A 12,901-nucleotide genomic window follows, 5' to 3' on the forward strand; every position below is an offset into this window, starting at 1 on the left:
TTCCAGAGTTTTGGACCTCTAAAAGTAATATTAGATTGATGCCCAGATGTTCGACAGAAGGGTAAATGAAGATTGACACTATGCCTAGTTGAATATGAATGGAGGTCAGATGAAAAAGTAAAAAAATGTTGAAAAGTGTCAGGAAGATTTTGTTTAGCGTTGATAAACTTATGCACAAACAAGCATGAATGGAAGACATTAAGTTTATGAATGGGCAATATTGAATATTTCATAAAAAGGGGTGCAGATGGTTCTAGTCTACTGGAGCGAGAGATCGTTCTTAGATATCTTTTCTAAAATAAACAGTAGTTTGTTCAGGTAAGTTGGATAAGTTGCAGACCAGACAATATTTTTCCTTTGACTCTTCCTTCTGTCTCCTTTGACTTTTCCTTTGACTCCTTCTGTCTTTTACTCTTCCTTTTACTCTTTCTTTTGTCTCCTTTGACTCTTCCTTCTGTCTCCTTTGACTCTTCCTTTTACTCTTCCTTTTGTCTCCTTTGACTCTTCCTTTTACTCTTCTTTGTGTCTCCGTTGACTCTTCCTTTTGTCTCCTTTGACTCTTCCTTTGACTCTTCCTTTTGTCTCTGTTGACTCTTCCTTTTGTCTCCTTTGACACTTCCTTTTACTCTTCCTTGTCTCTGTTGACTCTTCTTTTTATCTCCTTTTACTCTTCCTTTTGTCTCCGTTGACTCTTCTTTTTGTCTCCTTTGACACTTCCTTTTACTCTTCCTTGTCTCTGTTGACTCTTCTTTTTATCTCCTTTGACTCTTCCTTTTGTCTCCGTTGACTCTTCCTTCTGTCTCCTTTGACACTTCCTTTTACTCTTCCTTGTCTCTGTTGACTCTTCTTTTTGTCTCATTTGACTCTTCCTTTTACTCTTCCTTTTGTCTCCGTTGACTCTTCCTTCTGTCTCATTTGACTCTTCCTTTTACTCTTCCTTTTGTCTCCGTTGACTCTTCCTTTTGTCTCATTTGACACTTCCTTTTACTCTTCCTTGTCTCTGTTGACTCTTCTTTTTATCTCCTTTGACTCTTCCTTTTGTCTCCGTTGACTCTTCCTTCTGTCTCCTTTGACTCAGGACAAACAGTGTGGGGCAAGTGACGCTGTGGGTGGGGCTTGTACAGGTGTGGTCCAGGAAGGGAAGAGGGTCCGAAAACCAAGTCAGAAGGCCAGAGCTCAGCAGGAGGTTCAGGTGAGACCTCTCTCCTCCTAGCTCCTCCCCTTGACTTTTGGGGGCGGGACTAGATCAGCTTTTGCTTCTCCCGCTTTCCCTTTCGGCCATGTGTATTGTATTACTTGAACTAAGATGAAGTGTGATGATGATGATTTAAATTGACATGCCCGAAATAAACAAATTGATTGACTGATTGATTGACTCCTAGCTCCTCCTCCTCCTCCTCCTCCTCCTCCTCCTCCTCTGACTCCTCCTGTGTGTCGTGTTTCCAGGCTGAACAACAGAAGAGGAAAAGGAGTTCTTCTTCTTCGTCTTCACCTTCTCCTCGAAAGCGTCGGCGCCGTCGTGTGTCTCCGATGAAACAGGAAGTCGTCAGGACGGAGGCTCCGCCCCCTAGGCTGCAGGCCCCTCCCCCGGGGCTGCGGTCACTTCCTGCTCAGATCATGTGGGTCATGGTTCCCGTGGCCACGCCCCCTCGGCAGCTCCTCTTACCTGGACTTCCTGTGTCTGGTCTCAGTCGTCTAGCCCCGCCCACGTCTCCTCCTAAGCCCCGCCCCCTCCCGCTCCCCCTCCCCCTCCCCCCCTGTCCGCCACAGCCCCTCCCCCTCCTTCCTCCCTCGCTGCCTTATAAGGCCGAGGCGCTGGAGGACTCAGCGCTGCAGTTCGACCCCTCCCTCATGTTCGTGGAGCCCCCAGCGGCCGTCTGTGATTGGCTGAGTGGGCGAGGGGGCGTGGCCGTGCCGGGAGGGGGCGTGGCTCTGCCCTACCTGCCGCCGTTCATCAGCACGTTGACCACGCTCGCCGCGCTGCTACGAGCCAAGAGGTCTCTGATGTCATCGTCCCTGCAGCTGCTCGGCCGAAGCTCCGCCCCCTCGCCGCCCCCGACCGGACCGGAGGCCCCGCCCCCGACCGGACCAGAGGCCCCGCCCACACCCGACCTGCCAGACTCCACCTCCGACCACCAGACAGGTAAGACACACCTGTTACTGACAGGAAGCAGGAAGTGAGTTCTGATCACAGGTAGTCAGTGGAGAGTAGGAACAGGTGTAGAGTCCTGGGGCCTCATTTATCAAAACAGTGTAAAACTGCTACAAAATTTTTGCGTACGGCGAAAAGCCAGAAATGGCGTACACCCAAAATATTTACACCTTTTTCAGATCAATCAAACTGTGCGTACGCAGCACAACTCTCCGCAATTTCTCTTTGATTAATCACACCGGACCCAAGAACGGTGCACACGTGAACACACCTCTTACTCAGCCCCCGGAACGCCATATATGGTCAGCACGTGCATATTTAATTAGCCATGTGCTCTGTGGAGCGGCTACAAAGTGACAACAAAGTGACAACGAAGACAACGGGCGGAGGATGGGGGAAAGAAAGCAGATACACGGCGACATCGGGCAATAAATCAGTCAGAAAAATGATCTTGCATTTTAATAAGCTACAATAAAAACAAAAACCTCCCAAATCTCAACAAAAGGGAGCAGAAGGAAGAAGAATCTTATGTAATCTGCCCCTTTATCCCAGAAAATCTTTCTTTTTTTCTTTTACCTATGTTAAAACAATGTAGAGCAGGATTTCCAGGATAGTTACCATTACTTTGAACGCCTTTCCACTACACAGTTACAGCTCTACTGGACTCGGTTTAGGTCATTTTCCATTACAGCTGAGTCCTTCACAGTTCCTCCTCAGGGCCGCGTTGTCTCGCTCTTTATTCTCTCCTCTCGTCAGCTCCAAACACACGTGCACCTCGTTAACTCAGGTGACAGAATAATAACAGTCTCAGTAGCTGCAGATCAGTGTGAGCTGCTGCCAATGTGTTTTAAACTTGGATGGTTTGATCCTTGTCGGACGTCACACATAGCCTAATCAAAAAAGCAAAATCCTCAATCCGCTCTGTTTATCAATTAACATAAAGCCTAGTGTTCCTATAGAGCGGGTTGGATTGCCAGCATCAACGGTCCACCACTACCACAATTACTTCAAAAAATCCTACTGTGCTCTTCTAAATGTACTCCGCTCCTTTTTTATTATTATTTTTTTATTTATTTAAGGAGGACAGTGCACATTAATGGACATAATAAAATGTAAAAGTGCCGGTGTTAGCCAACGGCTAGTTTCCGACTGTAGTCCTCCTCTCTCCCTCTCACACTGCAGTTCTCTGACTCAGCAACGGTGTCGCCAATTCCTCCTGTTCCTCAGAAAAGGTGTAAATCACGGTACGCCAGGGTCAAAATGGGTGTAAATGTCTGCACTTTTTCCCCGTCAGGTTTTGGTTTGATAAATCCAAAATTTGGCGGAGAAAAGTGCGTACGCACAAAACGGGGGAAGAAGGGTGTAAAAAAAAAAAGGTGTATCCACAATTATAAATGAGGCCCCAGATGTGGAGCAGCTGATGTAGTTCCGGTCTGAGGTGTGTTTGTTTCGTGTCCCTCCAGCTCCCTCTGGCGGCTCTAACCTCCTGGAGGAGGAGCAGGAGGAGCAGCAGGAGGAGCAGCAGGAGGAGGAGGAGCTTGTGGCGGCGGTGCGCGTCGTGGTGGCGGAGCGTTTCTCTGGTAACGCGGCCTACCGGCTGCTGAAGGCGCGCTTCCTGTCCTGCTTCACCGTCCCCGCCCTGCTGGCCACCGTGCAGCCAATCAGAGAGGAGGAGGAGCCGCTGGAGGAGAAGGAGAAGGAGCAGGAGGAGCAGGAGCAGCAGGAGCAGCTGCTGAAGAAGATCAAGGAGAAGGGGAGGAGGAGGAGGACCGAGGTGAGCAGCTTGTGGAGGTTTGGTTTCTATAGTTACGGTCAGTGCTTCTCAAAAGCGGCGTTCACACCGGACGCGATAGACGTGAATACAACCGCGCCAGACGCCTCATTCGCGTTAGACGCTCCGCCCGTTCATTTGAAAACCGGTCTCAACCCGCTCTCTTTCCACGTCGATCGTGGCTGATATCACCACCGTTGCTGCACTGTAGCTACCGCTGTACAAGTCTCAGAAACACTGGAAAACCACCGCCGTCGTGTCTGGGTTCACTGTGTGTGTGTGTGTGTGTGTGTGTGTGTGTGTGTGTGTGTGTGTGTGTGTGTGTGTGTGTGTGTGTGTGTGTGTGTGTGTGTGTGTGTGTGTGTGTGTGTGTGTGTGTTCACTGTGTAGAAGAGGCAGCGGTGCCACACACAGCTCATATACAATTAGCTTCTCCTTCATGTTGTTCTGAGTGTAAACAACCGTACAGAGAAGTGACGTCGTCGGCTTGAACTCGTCGCTGATTGGACGTCACGGCGCGATGCCGCCTGAAAAGTTCAATATTTTCAACTTCATTCGCGCCGCTCCAGACGCTCCATTCGCGCCGCCTCCGCCTGCATCGCGTGTCATCGCGCCATTTACATTGATTTTCAATGTAGAGTTGCCGCTCCATTCGCGTCTATCGCGTCCGGTGTGAACGCCGCTAAAGTGTGGGGCGCGCCCCACTGGTGGGGAACGGAGACATGACAGGTGGGGCGCGACGAACGGGGAGGAAATTTTCGATTTCATGCCTATCTTACTGTAAATGCTATTGACAACAAAGATAATTCACTCTAAACAAAACACCCACACACAAAGTAATAATGGATAGCTAAAATTATTATAAAGCATTAGGAGACCGGGAGAAAAAAACCTGGAACTTAAGCGCAAAAACAATGATTGACGTCGGGATGTTAATTGCAGCGGGACAACAAGGCAGCAGCAGCAGCAGCAGCAGCAGCAGCAGCAGCAGCAGCAACAGCAGCAGCAGCAGCAGCGGCAGCAGCAGAGAGTTTCTAATAGAGACTGGCTCTGGTAGCAGGCTGCGGACGCCGAAGCACCGTGAATAGCGCGGAACAGAGACCGCTTCCCTTCGTTGCTCAAGTACTGGTTGTGTAGTTCAGACCAGTGGTGGAAGTCGCGCCCTGCAGCGATCGGTTCGGCGCCTGGTCAGTTTTGTGCGCGAGCCGCGAGCGAACGCGTCAATCTTGGCAGGAAGTCACACATGAAACAATGAGAGAATCCGGAATATTATCAAAATAAAGCACCTTCAAAATAAAATACAGCGATTGACAAATGCGATCGATCATATTTGTGTGCGTTTTATAGCTTATGTCAGACTCGAGAGAGATGAAAACACACACACACACAGCTCAACATTGAGCATGACTTGAGGCAGTTTCAAGCCTGCAACCCTGAGGATGTGCAGTGCAAAACAGGCACATTGCAGCCACTAATACACTAATTGCACAGATTGCAAATGAAACACTGTTTCATTATTTGACTGTAGCCTACTTTTACTTTTCGTTTTTGATCTGCACTTTTATTTTCTCTTTTTGAACTTTGTGTTATTTCATGTTTTTGATTTTGACTCCTTATGAAATATGACTGATATACTTGGTGCTAGTAAGTTCAATAAATTTGGAGTAATTTGTCAAGATTTTTGTTGGGGCGACGGGAGGAAGTGGGGCTTGAAAATCCCCACTTGTTCAAAGTGGGGAATGACGAAAAAAGTTTGAGAACCACTGGTTACGGTGAATTCCCCCTTTACTGTGCGTTCACACCAACAGCCATAAAATCACATCGCGTCGCTCCTCGTCACCAGCGTACGTTAAAAATGAATGGCAGCCGGTCGCCGCGGTCACTCAAGTCTGGGGTTGCAAAATTCCGGGAATTTTTAAAGTTGGAAACTTTCCATGGGAATTTATGGGAATATATGGGAATTAACGGGAATATATGGGAATAAACAGGAATAAATACGAAATTTACAAAATTTAAGGTTGGCCCTGAACAGGGAATTTAAATATAGTTGGGGGAAATATATTGTAGCATAATTTTGGCTAAAACAACCAGATTTAATGCAAGTGCACTTTAATATCTCAATCACATGCACACAGCACACTGCTTACTTTTTTTTATTGGGGGGGGGGAGTAATATTTTACTCAACATTCATGTTTTTGTTGTTCAGTAAAAGAATTGATTGTTCATACAAGAATTAAAACTTGATAAAGTTCTACTCACAAATAAATCAGTTGAAATGTTTTTTAATTGTATTATTCTACATGGATGTCTGCTTATGACAAAACTAAATATTTGCATTTATGTTTAGATATGATACAGTTTGTTTAAATTACCCCCAATTTCCAGTTAATTCCCAATAATTCCCATAAATTCCCATAATTCCCATGGCAAGTTTTCAATTTGGAATATTTCCAAAATTCCTCAGTTTAACTTCCCATGGAAAGTTTCTGGAAATTTTCCGCCCCTTTGCAACCCGACTCAAGTCACTTTTGGTGTGAACGCAGCGCTTTGTTTTGCGCGTACACGTGAAGTGGTGGTGTCCCGATTCTGGTTCAGACGGTTCAAACCGAGGACTATGACAAGTTTCCCAGAATGCACCTCGCGGCAACCGGCAGCTGTTTTATTTCTGGCTGTAGCGCTGCTGTTATTACGTAACTTTGTTAAAGGGATAGTTCAACATTTTGGCAAATTGGCCCATTGCCATAATCCCTATAGTCATAGCAGTAGGTTCGTTACCTTTAATTGTCGGTGCAAGCTATTTTTAGAACATTTTACAACGTTACCACACAGAGTTGTTTTAGAGGGAAATTCATGCAAAACCGCTGATGCGCGTTGCCTTCAGGGACAGTTTTTCAGCAGCAGTCTCTGTATTTCCCTCTAAAACAACTCAGTTTCGTAACGTTCCATTATTATCTCATAGCGTGGTGAATGTGCAGGTCACAACTTGTCCACGAAAGCGTTTTGGATTTTTGGGATTTTGTATTTGATGAGTTTGATGAGGGAAACCAAGAAATCCCATAATGAGCCTCCATAGCGTAGCTCTGAGCAGCTCACGGCTCTGCTCCGCCGTTCTAAAAACAGCTTGCACCGACAATTAAAGGTAACGAACCTACTGCTATGACTATAGGGATTATGGCAATGGGCCAATTTGCCAAAATGTTGAACTATCCCTTTAAGTTTTAATATTTCTCCATGTGAGAAAGTAGCTGTTTAGATCCCAGTGTGCGGTGGGTTTATCCACATGAGGCTGTTTAGACGTTTGCTCCGATGTTTTTTGTGAGAAGTGAAGCTCCACCTGTGGAGCAGATCAACGGCTCGTCACAGAGACACCACCCGTCCAGAGAGCTGCTCGGCCGGCCAACCTCCGTCCTCATCCCGGGGGGAAAGACGATCGCTAATTAACTTACCCGCAGGTTTTTAGAGGTTTACCACCGGCTGGTTAAATTATTTCTAGGAGATAAATGTTGGTCTCAGTGATGAAATCTAACAGCTGTATCAGTAGCATTAGTTAGTGTGAATGTAAAGTGAAGCTTCCTGTGTGTATTGGACAGAAGAGCAGCGCTGCCTCGGGGCTCTGGAGCCTATGGACACAAACCACCACATTTACTATTTAGTATTCATATTTATTTATTTGCACCATAAAAAACGACAATTACAAAAAACAGAAAATTAAACAAGAATAGTAAGTGCGGGAGAGGTTAAAAAACCCTATATGGGCTGATACAAAGCTCCTCCCCAAGAAATATACATACATACATTCAGAAGATAAAAAAAAAAAAAAAAAAAGCAATACAAGTGCCATTTTATAGCAACACTCAAAGAAGTCAGAAATAAAAACATGGGTGTGTATAAATATAAAATAATTGTATTTGACTGAGTGAGTGTATGAGCAAGAGATAATGATCCAATGACAAATATACTGGAAAAGAAACTATTAGGAACTTTGATTTAACAGGTTTAAGCTTTCAGTCTTAATTTAGAAGTGTTGAGGGATGAAGATCATTTTCATTTACATTAAAGCAGAAGTAAGCGATATTTTTGTGTTAATCTAAGTCTTAAATAGTTGTATCTTCCGACAGCAATCACTTCTATAGAGTGTTTGGTCTGAAACACGGGTCTGTCAGTCACTCTGCTCTGCTCTGAGCCCAGGAGAAAACTTTCCTTGTATCCTACAACCTTTATCCAATGAGGAGAGAGAACGGCATAAAGGGGCAGTCCTCTCTGTGTGTGCAGCCAAGGGATGCGCCTGAATGTGGTGACGTAGGGACGAGGACCAATAGATCCATGACGAGGGCGGGGGCTGCTAACTCCATCGGCTGACAAGACGTTATGGTGCGTTCAAGGCAACTCGTAACTCGTGTTTTTCTGACCTGTGAAGTCGTACCAGTTCGATCTGGTACGAGTTCACGGGTCAGAAGTTACGAGTGGCCGTTATAGTGACTTTCACAGGTAAAACAGGTCGGAGAAACACGAGTGGGTTGCCTGGAACGCTACAAAGTCGTAAGTCGTGACTTGAAGCTGTAATTTACGGTTTCAAAATCCTGCCTGGAACGCAGCATTAGCCAAAACCACCGGATCGCTTACTTCTGCTTTAAGCTTTCAGTCTGAACTTAAAAGTATTGAGGGATGAAGATAATTTACATTTATATTAATTTACATTTAGTTAATGTGGTTTTAAATACAGGATTTATGGCTGAAGCTGGTCACGTCTTCTGGCTGATGTGAAAGCAGCAGAGACGAGACGACTGATGTGTTTAGACCAGGACTCTCTGACCTCTGACCTCTGACCTCTGTGTTCTCTCTGTTCTCCAGAAGAGTCTGCTGCTGTGCGGCGGCGCCGGAGCTCCAGCCAATCACTTCTCAGGAATCATCTCCACCAGCAAAGACCAGTAACGACTCGGCGGCTCAGCAGCAGCGTCCAATCAGAACCTCCGGTGTTGAGGTGTTGAACTTCTTCAGTTTCAACGTGAACAAAAATCATGAAATCAATGGTTTTTGATTATAAACTGATGGATCAGGTTTCAGCTCTGTTGTTCTCACGTTGAGAGTGGGCGGAGTCAGAGGTCAGAGGTCAGCTGGATCAATGCAGTGATTGGCTGGTGATGGAGCAGCGCGGTGCGTTCAGGAACCTCACGTTCAGAATGAATTTGCACTAAAATGTTGTGTATTTATTTTTTGTAGGTCTTGTCGCTAATTATTCATGTTTGTTCAAATTAATTGATTCAATAAAGTTAATGTCAAAACACAGAGAGTGGAACTCTTTCTGACAACAAGGACTTGAGTTTCACACCGGCAGAGCTCCGTGCCAGAAAAAAACTGTTTGATTTGAGTTGATTTGATTTTTATTTGTCTCAAACAAGCACATCAAAAGACAAACAATCTATGGAGCAAGAAACAAAACAATAATAATGATACTGTGCAAGTTTGAGAAGGAGCTGAAAGAAGCAAAGCTGATCAAGTTCAGCCCCCCCCCCCCCCGCCACATTGTGATTCATGTCATACATCTGTAGTTCCATACAATTCACAAGATTAAAAACATATTGCTTTAATATGAAATAAGGCCATGATTATAAATAAAAATAGTAAAATGAGCTGTCCAGTTCTTTATAACTGTCCAAGAGTGTATGTGTGTACTTACTTTTAGATTGTTTTAAGTTATTGCACATTTTTATATCCTCATCTAGTCTATTCCACATTTTTACACCACAAAAAGAGATGCTAAAACTTTTCAGGGTAGAATGGATGGTAGATTGTTTAAAGTTACAGTTCCATCTTAAATCATATATGCTTTCTCTGACCATAAACATTTTCTGGATGTGTATTGGTAGCAACCTATTCCAGGCTTTAAACTAAATCTGACCTGTTTTGAATTTGACTAGGTCCTCAAATCTTAAAATAACTGATTTTAAAAACAAGGGATTTGTATGAGCAAGGTACCCAGCATGATGAACCATCCTTATGACTCTTTTTTGTAAAATGCAAATCTTTTGTAAAGTGCTTTTATATGTGTTTCCCCCCCATACCTCAACACAGTAAGATAAGTACGGATCAGTGATGCATAGTGCAGCATTTGAAGTGACTTCTGATCTAAAACATGTCTAGTTTTACCCAGAATTCCAATACTTCTGGATACTTTGGAGCACAAATATTTCACGTGAGATTTCCAGCAGAGCTTGTGATCTATTAAGACACCAAGGAACTTACTTTCGAAGACTCTTTCAATTTCCACATTTTCAATTTTCAAACATACCTCTTGCTTAATTGGACGATTTCCAAATATCATGAATTTAGTTTAGTTTTGTTTAGGTTTAATGATAATTTGTTTTCATCAAACCACCACTTTAATTTTAGCAATTCACTTTTGACCATCAATAATAGCTGCTAGTTACAGTCATAAAAGAAAAATATTTTGAACACACCAACTCCAAATTTACATGAAGTAAAGACAGATGGTTTGGAGCTGGTGAACGACGGAGTAACACTATGAATCAAACCATCTGTTACTAACAGCACATTGAGAAAAACACAACAGACTTTCACAGTTTCACTTCAACTTCACCAAACTTCCAGGAATCCATCAGTGACATCACTTCCTGTTTCAGTCAGCTGATGCTTCCTCTTCAGTTATTCATGTTTGACTTCTCTAGTCCACTTCCTCTGTTAGATAGATAGATAGATAGATAGATAGATAGATAGATAGATAGATAGATAGATAGATAGATAGATAGATAGATAGATAGATAGATAGATAGATACTTTAGGAAATTCATGTCAGCTGCTCCAAACATTCTAAAAGAAAATACTTAATGCAGACAGATGTAGCAGCAATATATATATAAGATAAAATAAAATATACACATACAGCTCTGGAAAAAATGAAGAGACCACTCCCAAAATGATCCGTTTCTCTGGTTTTACTATTTATAGGTATGTGTTTGAGTAAAAATAAATGTATTATTTATATTTTTAATTTTTGTTTTATTCTATCAACTACCAACAACATTTCTCCCAAAATTGAAATAAAAATATTGTCATTTAGAGCTTTTATTGGCTGAAAATGACTAAACTAGTCTAAATAACAAACATATCAAGTCTTTTCAGACCTTGAATAATAATAAAAATGCAAAGAAAACATGTTGATATTTATTCCTAAACAACACAGCAAGAACATTTAACTCAGGAAGAGTTTATAAACCAGTTTTAGAGGGATAAAGTTAATTAAATCAGGAATACTGAAATTCAAAGACTTAGTAGAAACACAAACACTGGCTGTGACGTATAAAGCAACAAATAGAATATTGCCAGAAAGTATACAACAATAGTTTGTTCTTAGATCAGAGGATGAAGAAGAAAGGAGGAAGTTTCATTTTAAACAGATGTTTATCTCTGTAGCTCGAGTCAAACTATGGAACTCTCAAAGTAATGAAGTGAAGACTTGTACGAATGTTTTCCAAGACAAGAACATGTTTAAGGAAACAGCAATCAGAAATGATGATAAATGTAGCCAATGATTCTTATAATGCTGTTTTTTGTTTTCATTATTGTCTTGTTTACATTATGGTAAGACTACAGTTTGCTCAGTGACTAAATCCATCCACAAACTACAACTTGTACAGAACTCCGCAGCCCGCGTCATCACAAGGACCCCGTCCACCCATCACATCACACCCACCTTGCAGCAGCTCCACTGGCTCCCCATCACCTACCGTATCCAGTATAAGATTCTACTCCTCACCTTCAAGGCCATCCACAACCTCGCCCCTCCTTACCTTTCTGACCTCCTCCACATCCCCACACCTGCTCGCACAGTTAGATCCTCTTCTTCCATTCACCTCTCTGTTCCCCCCGCTCGCCTGGCCACCATGGGGAGCAGAGCATTCAGCCGCTCTGCTCCCCAGCTCTGGAACTCACTCCCTCCTGACCTCCGTAATATCACTTCTATTAATCTGTTTAAATCCCAACTCAAAACTCACCTGTTCCGACTTGCTCATCACATCTAAGTCACTGCACTTGTTTTATTTCATTTCATAGTTTTTTTCCTTGGTGCTTTTATGCTGTGTTTTTAATATTTTATATGTGCTGTTTTGTTCTGATGTTCTGTATGTAGCTAATTAATTTCTGTGAGGCGACCTTGAGTGCCATGAAAGGAGCCATACAAATAAAATCTATTATTATTATTATTATTAATAGATAAGACAACTTTAAGTTCTGTTTATGTTTTTTGTTGTTGTTGTTGTTTTGTTTTGTTTTGTTTTGTTTATGGTGATTGGTTGTTGTTGTCATTTTGTTTCCTTTGTTTTGTATGTTTTATGGCAAGAATGTTGCTCAGTGACAGATTACTTGGAAAATTAGATATTGAGTGAGGGGCAGGTAATATAAGATGTATCTTCCCCCTGCTCCCGTCCAACCAATGGAAGAAATGTTGTGATGATATTGTCAAATTGTGAAATTGCCTTTTTGGTTGGAATAAATAAAAAGAAAGAAAGAAAGAAATGTCGATGTTTAATCCCAGCTGTGATTTTTATTTATGATCTTCCTATAAAACCAGATGTGGTTCAGGTGATGACCTCATCAGGTGATGACCTCATCACTGTCTCATTACTGTAAGTAGAATGAGTTGTGTTTGTGTTTAAAAAAGATAGATAGATATAGTAGATAGATAGATAGATAGATAGATAGATAGATAGATAGATAGATAGATAGATAGATAGATAGATAGATAGATAGATAGATAGATAGATAGATAGATAGTAGATGGATGGATGGATGGATGGATGGATGGATGGATGGATGGATGGATGGATGGATGGATGGATGGATGGATGGATGGATAGATAGATAGATAGATAGATAGATAGATAGATAGATAGATAGATAGATAGATAGATAGATAGATAGATAGATAGATAGATAGATAGATAGATAGATAGATAGATAG

At 42.7% G+C, this 12,901-nt stretch overlaps 2 protein-coding genes across 2 annotated transcripts in view; one reads left to right on the plus strand and one right to left on the minus strand.

The window, feature by feature from the left end:
• Nucleotides 1–9,080, plus strand: part of snapc4 (small nuclear RNA activating complex, polypeptide 4) — a 36,073-nt gene extending 26,993 nt beyond the window's left edge. Inside the window, exons 23-26 of the mRNA XM_083979790.1 lie at nucleotides 1,079–1,192; nucleotides 1,447–2,143; nucleotides 3,616–3,926; nucleotides 8,776–9,080. Of these exons, the coding sequence (XP_083835916.1) occupies nucleotides 1,079–1,192; nucleotides 1,447–2,143; nucleotides 3,616–3,926; nucleotides 8,776–8,856 (1,203 nt within the window). The 3' untranslated portion in view covers nucleotides 8,857–9,080. The remainder of the gene's footprint in view (nucleotides 1–1,078; nucleotides 1,193–1,446; nucleotides 2,144–3,615; nucleotides 3,927–8,775) is intronic.
• The window catches only part of pomt1 (protein-O-mannosyltransferase 1), a 187,590-nt gene that overhangs the window by 55,957 nt on the left and 118,732 nt on the right, over nucleotides 1–12,901 (minus strand). The window lies entirely within an intron of this gene.

The sequence above is a fragment of the Trachurus trachurus genome, assembly GCF_905171665.1.
Source record: "Trachurus trachurus genome assembly, chromosome: 9".
In the NCBI taxonomy this organism is placed as follows: Eukaryota; Metazoa; Chordata; class Actinopteri; order Carangiformes; family Carangidae; genus Trachurus; species Trachurus trachurus.